Consider the following 16,090-nt stretch of genomic DNA (forward strand, 5'->3'; position numbering starts at 1 on the left):
GGAAGAAATATTTTATTTACTTGTTTTGACCTCAAAATAACAGTAATTTGTGGCCAAATTTTTTGTCCAGTTACTGGTTTACCAGAAGGGGGAAATTACTTTTACAACTCTTATCTGTGCCTCTTTGAAACCAATATTTTAAATCGCTAAAGGTATTAGTTACACTTGCAGCTGAAAAATCACCTGAAGTATATGGGGTATGAGCTTCATCTACGTAAAGTAATTTCTGAGAAAGTAATGCAGGAAAAAGATCAAATTTTGTCAGACTACTGGTTCCTAGCAAGTATGTTTTAATATATGATTTTTGTTCATTTTACTTTTTCCCCCAATTTTAAAATGGCAAGAGCCTGTCAACAACATCTAAGTTGAATATCAGCCAATACTTGGCAAGAATTATGTTACTGAACTATTTTATTACAATTCATTACTTTATTATAGCAACAAAAAAAACTTGCATGCAGAACTTTAACCAAATTTTCTAAGTCAAATAAGGGCCGTAATTTGAATCAATTTCAACAAAGAGTATGTTTGATGAGAAGGATGCCTTCTGTGAAGTTTTAATCGTTACAGAGGTATAACTTGAGCAAAAAATTAATGTCATCAAATTTTCTCAGTCCAGAAAGTGCCAACTTTTAGGTTATGGTAAATTCAACCATAGTTAATCATTTCAGTAGGTCTGGTGACATGGAGGCGTTGTATGAAGTTTTCAATCCAATACATAGAGCTGTACTGAGATACAACTTAACAGTTAGTTGCAAAAAAATACTTAGTGAATTTTCTAAGTCAAAAAAGGACCACAATTTACATTACATCAACCAAGAGTAATCAACTTGTTTTTATTTCAGTAGGTCTGATGACTGTGAAAAATAGGCATCATTGTATTAAATTCAACCAAAAATTCACTTGGTTATGTAATACGTCTGACTAGGCAGTCAAGTTTTAATGTAATACATGCAATAGTTACTGTCACAGATAAAACCTTGTATGCAAAGCTTTAACCAAGGTGTGACACCAGCTCCGGCTCAGGTGAGTAGAAAAGCTTCAAATAGCCAAGCTAATAAAATATTATCAATAGGTTTTTGATAATATATATATGTAAATAATAATTTTCACATGTTATATATAAACTGAAATTCAAGTGTCATTTTTAAGAACTATTATTACCTCTGCATATCTGAAGAAAGAGTATAGAATCTGCCAGAGAAATATCAGGGGAGATAATGCTAGATTGGCAATTCCTAACCACAGAATACGCTGAGATAACCTGAAAAAGAATACCAGATGAAACTTGAAAAAGATGCATTATAAAATATGCAGGCTTGTAGCATAATTGGTGTGTGTTAGTGTAGACTACTCTTGGCAGACACTAGTTTGTCACACAACAAATTTGTAGCTATTTTTGTTGATGGTATGCTCTGTAAGCAGATGTAAAATAAAGCTTACCTTTACCTTTTATACCAGTGCAGACACAGAGCTTCTGACCAGAGCAACAGAGCAAGAGGAAGCCCAAAGAACAGTGAAATCTTTTAGATAAGGCATGTCTGGCTAACATAGCCTAGTTCTTTTTGAACAGACAACCTTGTTCTTACTGTGCATGGTGTATAGCACCGATACATGCAAAGCCCTCTTTCCTGGCAAGGACCACTACAGACCTCTAAGTTGGGTGTGAGACTCTCAAGGGAATCTCAGGAATTTCCAGTGCCTGGACCAGTTTATATAAAAATAATCTTTGAGCACTGAAGACAAAAATGATCCAGAATGCAGTGAAGAATTGCACCTATTATTTCATTTTATATTCAAGTCAAACTATGTTACCTCAAAAGCATTCCGCACAACAGAAGAACTTCAAGTTATTTTAGCTGGTCTATATCTGTAACATTAAATACAGACACATACTTACGTTTCAGCTAATTGTTTTCTCTTAGTTAAACTTTTTTCTTTATACTCTTCTTTCAAATGCCACTTGTTTTCGAACGCTGACCATGGTCCCCCTATAAATACAATTCATACACTAGTAAAAGCAAAGTCTTAAATTCAAGATTAAAGTATTGAGTTAAACATATTGTCAACAATCAAGTCACTACTTGTAACAACAAGAGCTGTCAGAGGACAGCAATGCTCGACTATTCAACAGCCTTGTCATTAAGAAAGTTAATTCAATGAAGTTGATGAAGGAGCATAATACTGTAAACATGCATAACAGAGTCATGGAACCTGTACAATACTGAGGTATCAGCTTACATATAAATTCATAACAAAAACCTATCCAAACAGCATACCCCTTGTATGAAAATGTTACAAACATTTGAAGGCCACTTCCAAGAGCTAAGAAACTACTGTGAAAGCATTTAATTTTGCTGGCATAAAATTATGGTTATATATAATTTTATGGTTCTGGCAAAAACAGCATTTTTTGTGAGGATATTAAATATGGATTTTGAACTTGAAACATAAATTGAATGGAAATTATAAACTGGGAAAATGAATGATCTATTAATGATTTCACAGCATGTATAGTTTTCTGGTACTCTGGCATAATTACTCTTCATTCAAACAGGGATAGGTAACCAAAGATATTCCTATAAATCGCCAATTATACAGTCATTTTATTAGAGTGAGAAAGAGAAAAGGACACTGAAAGATTTTCAGACACAAGAGTTTGTTTGGAAACACCTGGTTGGCAAAATTTATATGCTTTTAATGGTGTTCTAGAAGCCTCAGTTTTAATACATACTATGAAATCATAAATATTTGTGAGGGGCTAATTTTCATTCTGTTGCTGTATCAATTCATGAAATTAAATCCTGAACGATATACAAACTTTCTATTTATTTTATCTTTAAGATTTTAAATCCATGAATTCAGGTCACCATAAGGTAAGTTTTTCTTGACAAAAATAGAAATTTAACTCCCATGAAATTAAAATGAGTTCAGAGTATTATCTGGCAAACATATAACGGACCATTTCAGGAGACACCAATTAAAAGCTGATTCATGTATAACCTTACTAAATTTTGTTTAACCACATATATAATGGAGTTATAATTAAAACAGATTTTTGATTTACAATTTCTAAAGATTAAAATAATACTTACAAAATAGGAGAAATTCAATGTTATACTTCAGTCCTGTACTTAGAAATACACTGAAAGCAGAAAATATAATAAATAGTCAAGTATATTCCAGACAAAAATAACAATGAAAAGTAATCACAATATATTAGGGGAGCAGTGGTCTAGTGGTTACTATAAATGACAGCACATAATTTTGCTGTTTAACACCATTTCAAGCAGTACAGTATAACACCATTTCAAGCAGTACAGTATATCACAAATCACAAGCAATAGGATTAGCAAAATGCTCAGTTATCCGATGTTGAGTGATCCAAATGTAGAAAATATTGAGATCATATGGTGTCTTTTCCAGCTTTTGATCGTGAAGACTCTAGTTGCCTCCTGGGGCATTTCTCCATTGCAGCTGGGCACCTGGGTAAAACTACAGACTTTTGTAAGCCAGCTGGATGGCTTCTTCACATGAAAAAAGCTACACCCAAAGCAAGGTTTTAAACCCACAGTGGTGAGAGGCAAGTGATTCAAAGTTCGGAACGTAACCACTTGTCAACAGAACAAATTAATCTTAAAATTTTAACATTCATGCTACATGAATCAGAGGATAGTGCTGGGTGAGTTTATAATTCACTTCTTTAGTTGATCCACAAGAATAAAAACCAAATAACTGATTACAGTAGTGGTAATTCACAGTTCTGCATTCTCATTTTTACGAAAAAGGAAATTTTCTACTTACTACTCTCCAACAAAAGGCACATTAAGTTTTAGCGGTAACACTGATTTGTTCACCATGGCTAACGTGTAGTTCTTAAATCTCAGTATACGATGATATATATCTGAAAATGATATAAACTTCTTAATTCTATGATTCATGAATTTGGATTATCTTACTGGATGATAACCGGTCACATGAAGATCCTCATCTTTTCGTCAGAACAAATGCACAAGCTATACTAAATATAGATCTGTCAAAAACCAGATCTTCTGAAAATGTTTTTAGATCAGTTGATAGTATACATTGGTACACTTGTTTGTAGGCATATTTTCTTAAGAACAATCTAGCAGTAATTTTTATGAACATCCAAGTTTATGGGCCCGACCAAGGTTATATTTACCTTGGCCTATCTGTCTCTGTCAATACCACTGTGCGCAGGTCCAGAACCTTGGATACTCACCTAACCATCATACAATAACTGTTATTCTAACACGACCAAACCTACAAACTTGTACAGTGAAGTCTATCTCAGGTTATTCTGCAATATATCAACCTTGAACTATGCTGCGCGCTAACCTTGTTTTTGCTAATGCTGCGGTGTAGCAAGCAGTAGTAATTTATGTTAGATGAAAATACCCTTCTGAATCTCGTCTAACGTTATTTGAGGTAAGTTGTGTTAGAATAGAAATAACAAGTATCTAAATAAGGTTTATCATAGAATATTCCTCGTTTATCGTTCTTATGCGTAAAAATATATCACTCAGGCCGAATTTCTTCTTCTTCTTCTTCTTGTCGTTCGCATCTACACTGTCAGACCAGTAGCCTCGATGAAACTTGTGGTTTGCCGAAGATCCTCAATGCCTCCATACAGTTTCTGGTGGATTGAGGTATCTATCGGCGAAGTCGCAACTCGCTCCTGGTCATGCCTTTTACATCTCTGAAGTATATGCTCCGCAGTCTGATCTTCACCACATGTACAAGTTGGTGATGATGTCAGTCTGTATTTCTTGTACATGTGAGCATTGAGCTTGTTGTACCCTGAGCGGAGCCTGACCATCATCACTTGTTCGGACCGATCAAGGAGATGAAAAGCATCTTCCTCCATCCTTGGTCTCGTTAGTGCCTTGATGATGGTGACTTTCTCCTTGTAACTCACAGGTTCTGTTGGTTGTTCTGACTGAGCTCCTAGCTTAGCCAGTTTGTCTGCCACTCCATTGCCTGCAAGTCCACAATGGAATGGAATCCACTGAAGTGCTACTTTGCAGGTTATACTCAGGCTCTGCATTCTCCTGGCTAGCTGCGGAGCTTTATTGTTGATCAGAGCTTCCATGATAGACAGTGCATCTGTGAGAAAGACGACTGAGGAGCTTTCTTCTACAGAGTCTTCAACCATTGAGACGGCCTTCATGAGTGCTTCAGTCTCTGCCTTGTAATTGCTGCAGTGTTTTCCTGTGGCTGCATGTAGTGTTTCTCTCTTACCAGATGGGTATTGAATGAAAACTCCTGCTCCTCCATCTTTGACGGCGCATGTGGCTGATCCGTCTGTATAGACATGAGTCTATAATTCCGGAGGATAGTCTTCATTGACCATAGCAAGTGTGAGGCTCTTCTGAATGCCTTCATCCTCTTGCTTCCCATGGTCAAGACGAGGAACAGCAAGTCTCACAGTCACTGAGGACAGATCATTCGCTAGTGGATTTATGATGTCTTCACTACCTAGGGGACTCAGTTTTGAACTCTCGGTTGAGTTTCTTTGCCTCATGTACGAAGCTGCTACGTTTGAGCCGATTCTTTGTGTAGCCATCTAGCTTGGCTTTCATGGGATGGTCTTGAAACGACCTGAACTTCTCTGCTTGAAGCAGAACCTTTGCATGTCTTCTGTCTTGTAACGGCTATGTGCCTGTTAGCTTCTCCATGAAGGAGATTGGTGTAGACTTTGTAGCACCTGTCATGATCCGCAATGCTTGGTTCTGAACCTTGTCTAAAGCCTATTGGTTAGTTTTGGCAGTAGTGGACCAGGCAGTTGAGCTATACTCTAAATGGGGTCTCACTGTTCCCGATATACTGTCTTGAGTATTTGCTCATTTGCTCCCCACGTTGTTCCAGCAAGTTTGCGCATCATGGCAAGCTTCCTACGGCCTTCCCTTTGCTTGACTAATGTGGGGCTTCCAGGTTAGCGTTTGTCAAAGGTCACTCCAAGGTATTTTGCCTCGTCTGCTTCAATCAGCGAAGTATTTCCCATCTTGATTTTACCCGCCCTCTGCTTTGACGACAGGGAGAATAGTGTGGTGGACGATTTCTCTGTATTGATTCTCTGTGTTGATGGCTTCTTGCATCCTGTATGTGGTTGTAGTGGCATGTTCTTCCTTACACCATAACACCAGATCGTCAGCGTAGAGAGCAGCCTTAACTCCTTTCGGTAGTTCAGACACCAGATCATTGATAAAAAGCAAGAAGAGTGTAGGGGATAAGACTCCGCCTTGTGGGACACCATGACGCAACAGGAACTTCCTACTGCTGGCATGTTCTAAACTCACTCTTGCTCTCCTGTTGTGGAGGTATGGCTTAATCCATCTCAGCATGTGACCTCCTACTCCAGTCCTCATCAGCTTGACGAGGAGTCCAACAGTCCAGACTTTGTCAAACGCCCTCTGCAGATCAATCCATGCTGTAAGCACGACTTTCTGCTCTTGGAAGGCGTCCTCTATCTCTTGCGATAGATAAGTGGTCTGGTCCTCAGTGGAGCGGAATTGTCTGAAAGCCAGCTTGTTGCGTTGCAAATAGGTTGTTAGTCTCCATGTACCACTTCAGGCGTGCATTCACAATCCTCTCCATGGTCTTTCCAACACAGCTGGTTAGGCTGATTGGGCGGTAGCTTGCAGCCTTCTTTGGATCCTTTCCTTTCTTGTGGATGGGGATCATGACTGCCTCTTTCCATATCTGTGGAAGCAGTCCTTGTGCCAGCTGTAGTTGTAAATTTCCAGGAGTTTGCAAATTGCTTCAGTGCCTAGATGGGTCAGCATTTCATCTGTGACTCCATCTGGTCCAGGAGACTTCTTTGTCTTCAACTGCCTAAGAGCTGTCTGTAGCTCATGCAGTTTAAGACCCTGCTTCATGCATTCTGGTGTCACTTGGCTTGTCTGCCTTTCCCTTTTTTCTCTTGGGGCTTCCCTTTGCCGTTCCCTGTTGATGGGGACGTTGGAAACATTTTTGTAGTTAGAGGCAAAAGTGTTTGCCGCTTGTTTACCCGTCAACAGTTCACCATCCTCTTCCAAAGTTACTGAGCCTCTTCCTGTTTCTTCATCGTTCAGCTGTCTCATCAATCTCCACAGCTTTTGGCTATCTCGCTCTAGGTTGAGCGAGGCTGTTTTGTTTCTCCAGCTCTTCCTCTGTGCTTCCCGTTTGTGCCTGAGGAATTTGGCCTTGGCTTGCTGTAGAGAAAGGTTATTTTCTTGTGAGGGATTGTTTTCTGCTTCCTCCCTGGCTTCTGATAACTTTGCCTGTAGATTCTCCAACTCATCACTCCAGTATGGCTTATAGTCCTTTCTTGCTCCCCTTGGAATGGCGCTGTAAGCAGCCTTAAGTATACTGGCGTTGAAGTCTTTGACAACCCGGTTGATGTCTCTACCTTCCACTCTGATGTCTTTACAGAGCTCATCACTCAGACTTTGGTAAAAGGTCCACCTGGCCTTCTTGGAGTTCCATCTGGGGATGTTAGGTGAAGTAGAGGCTATACGGTCCATAGTAAGTTGGACTGGGCGAATTTGATACTTGTTATTTCTTAAATAATTAAATGATTTATTTTTACAGATTTCATATTATGTAGGAAAATGTTTGACACCAGGTACTCACTCTTCAGCCTTTTTACAGAAAAAAGTAATTTTCTACCTCCTAAGAATTGCAAATCAAAGCAAATCCTGATTTTTGTGCCTTTTTAGTACAATTTCAAGTGCCCATCTAAAGTCCAGTGGGCCACCTGAGCTCTTCCTCTACTATTAAAAGCCTAAACATTGCCAAGCTGTTGTGACTTACTAAGTAAACAATTCATAATTTAATATTCTTACCTAGCTGTGTAAGATCAGACTTATGTATACACATTTGTTGATCTTTTTGAACTTCTAAAATTCTCGTCTGTACTTCATGCCATGTCATGTTAGGCAAATCAGTCTGCAAAATCAGTGAAAAAAGTTCTTGTTGAAGACAGACAGGAAACACAGAATAATACATCAGAAATAATGAATCACCTTACAGTTGCTGTTCTAGCTTGTAACTTATAAAACTGGGCAGCACTGAATTCCGTCATATGCCAATTCGATTGAAGTCAGTTTACAGTTCTCTTATACACCCGACAAATACTGGCTTTGAATGATTATCTAAGAAACATTGTAATGCAGGATTATGTTTTACATTCAGTATATTTAACTGATTCAGAGTATTAAAAATAAATTGAGCCGTGCCATGAGAAAACCAACATAGTGGGTTTGCGACCAGCATGGATCCAGACCAGCCTGCGCATCCGCGCAGTCTGGTCAGGATCCATGCTGTTCGCTACCCAGTTTCTCTAATTGCAATAGGTTTTAAAAAGCGAACAGCATGGATCCTGCCCAGACTGCGCGGATGCGCAGGCTGGTCTGGATCCATGCTGGTCGCAAACCCACTATGTTGGTTTTCTCATGGCACGGCTCAATTAAAACATGGTTCCATTACATATTATTAAGATACTTATGTCTTTGATGTAAAAAAAAAGTGGACGAAATTGGAAAGCATTAATTCTTGCAACATTTATGGCTCAAAATACTGTGAAATCATTTAATTTTGTGGGCATGAAATTTCGTGGTTTTTGTCAAATTGGCAATTTCGTGGGGATGTGAATTCGTGGATTTCCACTTTTGAACATAAAATGAATGGGAATTTTACTTGTTCGTTGGGATTAAATTTCGTGGACTGACTCAACCGCGAAATCCACGAAAATTAGTCCCCCACGAATATTAATGATTTCACAGTAGTTGGTTGAAGTGATGTCAAGTGTTTCAATAATAGTAAAATATGATGTTACATGTCCTGTGGAATAATAGGAGTGACTGAAAATTCAATGAATTATTTTGTATGCCTAATAATAAATTCAGTGTTTGAACTAGTTTTATACTCACTGTCCTGTTATATCCTTTTATAAAATGGCTTTAACATGAAATTGTAGTTCAAAATGTAGTTGCACTCTTTTCTAGCTCCTGTAGGGATCTAGTTAATATGTCAACATGACATCAATATTACTGTCATATCATACAAATTTGTGCTTTGTAGCTATCTGTACTATTGAAGATCAAACTTCTGAATTTGTGTTGCTATGATTGCAAAAATTAGGCCAAAATTAAAAATATGTTTGTTTGCTGTCTCCCTACCTACCCACTTAAAATGCTGCGCCCCAAAAGTTTTTATTGGACAATGCTGGTCAAAATCTTTTTTAAAGTTGCGATATGACAAGTGCCGCATATTTTTCAAGTGCATGTAAGCAAAACTATAAGTAAGAAAGTTTAAATTGTACTATTTGATTTCATCCTTTTATACTACATATACAGATTTGTCTTATTTTTACGGAAGAAATATTCTGAAAAAACGATCATATATATACTGGTAAACGTACAACCCCACAACCAAAAAAAATTTTTTTTTAAATTGCCTACCTACCTACCCAACTTTAAAAAGCAGGGTCGGGAGACAGCAAACAATGACTTTTTAAATGTGGCCTTAGTCAAATTAAACCTTGCAGAATATTACCCATTCTACAGTTTGCTTCACCATGGGCCCAGAAACACAAACACCAAAAAATTAATCAGGTAACAATGGGTATTTACATTCTTGCAAGACTTATATACTTACAGCAGTTATCTTTAATGCAGTGTTGTAGAAGGATCGAATCTCAAAGTAGAGGAATATATTGTAGATCACCTTTAAAACACGAAACAACCAAAACGCAGTGGCAACAATCAGACAAAATATAATAGTTGAAGTAAACCTGTAAATAAATATAGGCTATCATTTAGAGTTATACATGTATTGTTGAAAATGAAATATGAACAGTATTTAATCTGTTGGCATATGCATAGACAGGGAAGAAGGAACAATAACACAGTGTGAGATGTTATAAGCTTCTAAGATGTCAATTTTCCATACACTATCAGTTATTCACCTATTGGATTTAGCAAAGAAAAATTCTCCCTAAGATGTGCATTACACATGGGGTATTGAAAGTAATCTTCTGAGAAGTCAATTTTCCAAACATTGCTAGTTATTCACCTACTGAACTGACCAAAGAAGTTTTACCCCCTAGATTTGGGGGTTCGTCTTCTACACTGGTGCGCCTTGTACATGGGTATTTAAAGTAAGTTTCTGAGATGACTATTTCCAAAACATTGCTAGATATTCACATGATGCAGCCTTGCATGTTCACTGTACTTGTAAATAAGATCTGTATATATATATATTAAACAGATCCTCCGGAGGCATAGGATGCAACCAAGCAACATAAGCAGACTCGGTTTGATTTAATTTGTTATGTTAGCAGTTTTTAACATGTAGATTTACCTGTACCAAGTGATTTGATAACAATTAAATACATTTGAAAATTTTTAGCAGATGTTTATTACACTGTATGATGCATACTTATTTACTCCACCTGCGAGCACTGAAATTGTACATTTGTGTTGTGTACCCTCTGATATCTATTTTTAACTCTTGCCATGCTGGGCACAATTGATTCTGCCTTTGCGACCAGTGTAGATCATGATCAGCCTGCACATCTGTGCAGTCCGATCATGATCTGCACTGTTCGCTATTCAGCCAGTATCTTTTTGATAAGCACCCCTTTTAACAGTTAATGGTAGTGTCCAAACTGAAAGATAAACAAGTTCATTATAGAAATTTAACAGATAGCAACACAACTATACTTACGATTCTAAACATTCTTCGTGTGACTTGATTGTATCGTCTAATGTTACTTTATGATGCTGGGAACGATTACGATAAACATTGTCAAATAGTTCATCATACTTTACACATACAATGAGAAATGTAGAAAACACCACTACAAACACAAATTGACTGAAATATAAGATAATAACATTACAAAATTTAAGGATACGTAGCTACAAATATTTTCAAGGGAAAAAATCCACTTTTCTTACAAATTTTTTATCCATTATAAGTAATAAGATAATGAATATATATTTTGTAATTACGGCATATTAAAACTGTCATATTTACATATTAAAAAAACTAATGATCACATTTCATTTTATGGTAGTGGACCCATGATGAAAATCAGTATATTCCATTTGATTTCTCCTTCTGTATTCCCCTGTTGTCACAAAAACCATTGCTCTGACATATAAGCTACAGCCAAAGAATGCTGAAATAACGAGAAATGAACTGCCGCTTGTCTTTACCTGTACACTGTCTTAATACATGGTACAAGACACAGACTGTAAACTGTAAATGTACTTATTTTCTTCAGACTAAAGCTTAAAAGTAGAAGAAAAAATTATGAAACATCTTACAGAAGTTGGAGTAGATCTTCTAACACCATACACATAAACCCTTGCCTCTGATGATACTGGTAAACTCTTGTGAAAAACTCATCCAAGTTTTCTATATGGTTCCAACGAGCTGAAATACCATTATACAGTGGAATGTTAATGCATCTGTATCCACTATAAATTTAGAAACTAAACTAGAAAATGCTTTTGTAAAAAAGCGCATGTCTCCCCCAATGCAAAGTCCTATAGGCAAGAAGTCAATAGGGGTTAGGAGCGAAAGTCAAAGAGACACTGATGGTTGGCTGCAATAGGGATCATCTACTTGGCATGTCCAATCATCCCGCTAAATTTCAACACTCCTGGCCTAGTGGTTCTCAAGTCACTGTTCAGGCTTCTGTGACCTTGACCTTTGATCAAGTGACCTCAAAATAAATAGGGGTCATCTACTCTGCAAGTCCAATCATCCTTTTAAGTTTCAACTTTGTAGGTCAAGTGGTCTAAAGTTATTTCCAAAAATGATTTTACATGAACAGGCACTGTGGCCTTGACATTTAATAGACTGACCCCAAAATCAAAGGGGTTATCTACTCTGCATGTTCAATCATCCTATGAAGTTTCAACATTCGAGTCAAGTGGTTCTCAATTAATTGATCGGACTGGTTATCAATTTTCAGGCCCCTGTGACCTTGCCCTTTTAAAACGGAGTGACCCCAAAAACAATGGGGGTCATCTACTCTGAATGTTCAATATCCTATGAAGTTTCAACATTCTGGGTCGAGAGGTTCTCAAGCTTTTGATGGGAACTGGTTGTCAATGTTCAGGCCCCTGTGACCTTGACCTTTAACAGAGTGACCCAAAATCTTTAGGGGTCATTTACTCTGCATGAACAATCATCATTGAAGTTTCAACATTCTGGGTAAGAGGTTCCAGTTTGAATGGAAATGGTTTCCATGTTCAGGCCCCTGTGGCCTTGACCTTTAACAGAGTGACCCTAAAATCATTAGGGTCATCTACTCTGTATGACCAATCATCTATGAAATTTCATCATTGGGTCAAGTGGTTCTCAAGTTACTGACCGGAAATGGTTTTCAATGTTCAGGCCCCTGTGACCTTGACCTTTCACAGAGTGACCCCAAAATCGTTAGGAGTCGTCTACTCTGCATGACCAATCATCCTATTAAGTTTCAACATTCTGGGTCAAGTGGTTCTAAAGGGTTACTGCCCGGAAATGGTTTTCAATGTTCAGGCCCCTGTGACCTTGACCTTTAATGGAGTGACCCAAATTCGATAGGGGTCATCTACTCGCATGACCAATCACCCTATTAAGTTTCAACATTCTCGGTCAAGTGGTTCTCAAGTTACTGACCGGAAATGGTTTTTCCATGTTCAGGCCACGTGACCTTGACCTTTGACAGAGTGACCCCAAAATCGATAGGGGTCATCTACTCGAAATGACCAATCACCCTATGAAGTTTCAACATTCTGGGTCAAGTGGTTCTCTAGTTATTGATCGGAAATGGTTTTCCATGTTCAGCCCCTGTGACCTTGACCTTTGACAGAGTGACCCCAAAATCAATAGGGGTCATCACTCTTCATGACCAATCATCTATGAAAATTTCAACATTCTGGGTCAAGTGGTTCTCTAGTTATTGATCGGAAGGGTTTTTTCAATGTTCAGGCCCCTGTGACCTTTACCTTTGACAGAGTGACCCCAAAATCAATAGGGGTCATCTACTCTTCATGACCAATCACCTATGAAGTTTCAACTTCTGGGTCAAGTGGTTCTCAAGTTACTGACCGGAAATGGTTTTTCAATGTTCGGGCCCGTGACCTTGACCTTTAATGGAGTGACCCAAAACGATAGGGGTCATCTACTTTGCATGTACAATCATCCTATGAAGTTTCAACAATCGGGGTCGAGTGGTTCTCTAGTTATTGATGGGAAATGTTTTCAATGTTCGGGCCCCTGTGACCTTGCCCTTTGAGGGAGTGACCCAAAAACAATAGGGTCGTCTACTCCAGCAGCCACAACCCTATGAAGTTTGAAGGTTCTAGGTCAAACGGTTCTCCAGTTATTGCTCATAAATGAAGTGTGACGGACGGACGGACGGACAGGGCAAAAACAATATGTCTCCTGGGGGAGACATAATTATGTAATGTACCTGTTGTCCCCATCATGTTACATATTTATTTTACTATAACATCATGTTACACGACATTTAATTTTACTATCACATGTTACACAGAACTTATTTTACTGTTGGAGTAGTACTTGATCAATGCCTCAGTGAAGCACTGCTGTCAAATTGAAATGTTTTTTAACAAGCTGAATGCACACAGTATGTACAACTACTAAAATCTCAGAACTGGTACATCTTAACGAGTTTCTTAATACAATAAATTACATATTTCTGTTTGGCCCACTTTTTATTACCCATGTTTGTATAGTGTGTAGAATAGTAGTACTAGAAACAATGTAAATAAACCAATACAGACCAACTATGTGGTCTTTCTATCTCTATGTATAAACCAACCCCTGATACACTACAATGACCAAGTATATAAACTTTACCTTTGTTTCCTTCGGGAACAACATGTATCATCAGATGATCTTCCGCCGGATTATCTGTTTCCTCCCCTGTGTCATCATCATCATACACTGATAACTGCTGATACTGGGTCTCAAATTCTGCCATCTCTCTTACTGTATACAGTCACACCTTTGTTCGAGTAGTCTTAATCACATTGTAATCAAAAAGGGTCCTGTCAAAAAAATAAACAGGGAAGTTTTTGAAATTTCAGAAACACCATATAAAATATTACAGTACAGTTTTGTATACAGTAGGTTAGATCTTTTTGCCCTACAAGCAGATAACAGGTCATACTATCTATATATTGATATAGCCCATTGAGCTACCCATATTTTTGTCTGGTAGCCCACACATTTTGTTAATTTTTGCATTCTGTTAAAGTATTTAAATTTAATAGCAAAAAACTCGATGCAAGCACTAAACTGCCTCATGATCAAATGCCTCTAATCCAATGTATTTGCTCTCAAAATTCAATAAATATTGAAGTCGACAAAATCTGAAGTACACTTTGGCAGGTGGTGGTAAAATGATGGTATTTTAAGACTGGTTTGTATGTTATTTTAAACAATACGGATCAGCAACTCTGATGCCATTGAATGAATATGGAGTCAGAGGTAACACACTAAGATGGGTCAAAGGCTTTTAGAAAGGATCCAATCATAGTACTAAATGGCACACCCCTGATGCCATCCCAGTATCATCAGGTGTCCCGCAGGGGTCTGTACTTGGTCACCTGCTCTTCCTAGCTTACATAAATGACCTCCACAAAACATTAGTTTCCAAAATCGCCCCCCTTTTGCAGATGACACGGGAAATAATCTAACATTGTCATCTGCAGACCAATCTGTCACTCTCAAAAATGACCTAAAACTTCTAGAAAAGTGGGAGTTGGAGTGGGATATGGAGTTCAACCCCTCCAAGTGTCAAGTGATCCACGCCCCTAGAATGAAAGTCCTATCCCTACCAGTATTACCTACATGGAGTCCAACTTGAATCGGTCAGCTCAGCTAATACCTAGGCGTGGAATACTCAAATGACCTCATGGGACAATCATGGGACAATCACATAAATAGGTCAACCAAAAAAGCAACCAAACCTAAGATTCTTAAGAAGAACATTAAGGTCCCAAAATTTCCCAAACCCATTAAGACCATTGCTTACCAGACTCTAGTCCGACCCCAGCTTGAATATGCCTCCAAGGTATGGTCGCCCCACACCCAAACCCAGATAGACCAAATTGAAAGTGTCCAAAGAATAGCCGCCCATTGGATCAAGACTGACTTCGGCCGTACTTCCAGTGTAACAGATATGCTACACTCCCTAAAACCTTCGTTGACGGATTTAAGGCATAAAAGATTCTAGGTATCACTCTTCTATAAGATTATCATGATCTGGTTGATATCCCCCAAACGTAGATTACCTTTCCCCCAAAGACCCGATGTTCCACTATGGCCATTCCCTAAGTTATTGGTTAATTACTGCAACCATGACTATTACAAGTTCTCTTATTTCTGAGAAAGTGTACCTTGGAACCAACTACCCCCCAGTGTCGCCCACCTCCCTACCCTAGAGCAGTTCAGTGCCGCAGTTTGCAGCCTTGAACATGTCTCACCCTAGTTATCCTGCTAACTAAAGTTTTAACCTTTTTATTTCACCAAAGTTATTTTTTAGTTTCTTCCACTCTAAATTTTTAGGCAGTGTCTAGCCATCCGGTAACCGGACGCCTAGCCTGCGTTCTAGTCGTCCGGTTACGGGACGGCTAGCAAATCCTCAGGGATTTTCTAGTCGTCCGGTAATTGATTTTATATCTTATATAGTTTTAATGTTACTTACATAAGATATCGATACTTATCTGCAAACAAAATTTTGTGTAAATACATACTATAAACATTTACAATAAATCACTGGATTATTCAGCCAATAAAATGGAAGTTTGCCGAACTCAATAATGGGGAGATTGACATGACGTCACTTATTAAAATCTGTCCATCTGGAGGCTTTCATGGGATCGGAATTTTTAAATTTTAACAACTTTTTCACTCGATTTTCAAAATTAAGACAGTTTTTAAGTACTTTCAAATTTTCATATTTTCAAAACTTTAAGAAAAGCGTTCATAATTAATCCATTTTATTTTGAAATAACTATAGTAAAAATTAATGAATGAATTGCTTTTTTTAAGCTTT

At 38.0% G+C, this 16,090-nt stretch overlaps 1 protein-coding gene across 1 annotated transcript in view; it reads right to left on the minus strand.

Annotated features, from left to right (window-relative positions):
- LOC123532473 (autophagy-related protein 9A-like) overlaps positions 1-16,090 on the minus strand; it is a 34,666-nt gene that overhangs the window by 17,670 nt on the left and 906 nt on the right. Inside the window, exons 2-10 of the mRNA XM_045313920.2 lie at positions 13,888-14,078; positions 11,337-11,445; positions 10,732-10,881; positions 9,661-9,796; positions 7,848-7,950; positions 3,805-3,904; positions 3,096-3,145; positions 1,901-1,991; positions 1,165-1,264 (exon numbers count right to left, since the gene is read on the minus strand). Of these exons, the coding sequence (XP_045169855.2) occupies positions 1,165-1,264; positions 1,901-1,991; positions 3,096-3,145; positions 3,805-3,904; positions 7,848-7,950; positions 9,661-9,796; positions 10,732-10,881; positions 11,337-11,445; positions 13,888-14,011 (963 nt within the window). The 5' untranslated portion in view covers positions 14,012-14,078. The remainder of the gene's footprint in view (positions 1-1,164; positions 1,265-1,900; positions 1,992-3,095; positions 3,146-3,804; positions 3,905-7,847; positions 7,951-9,660; positions 9,797-10,731; positions 10,882-11,336; positions 11,446-13,887; positions 14,079-16,090) is intronic.

Source organism: Mercenaria mercenaria, chromosome 11 (genome assembly GCF_021730395.1).
Source record: "Mercenaria mercenaria strain notata chromosome 11, MADL_Memer_1, whole genome shotgun sequence".
In the NCBI taxonomy this organism is placed as follows: Eukaryota; Metazoa; Mollusca; class Bivalvia; order Venerida; family Veneridae; genus Mercenaria; species Mercenaria mercenaria.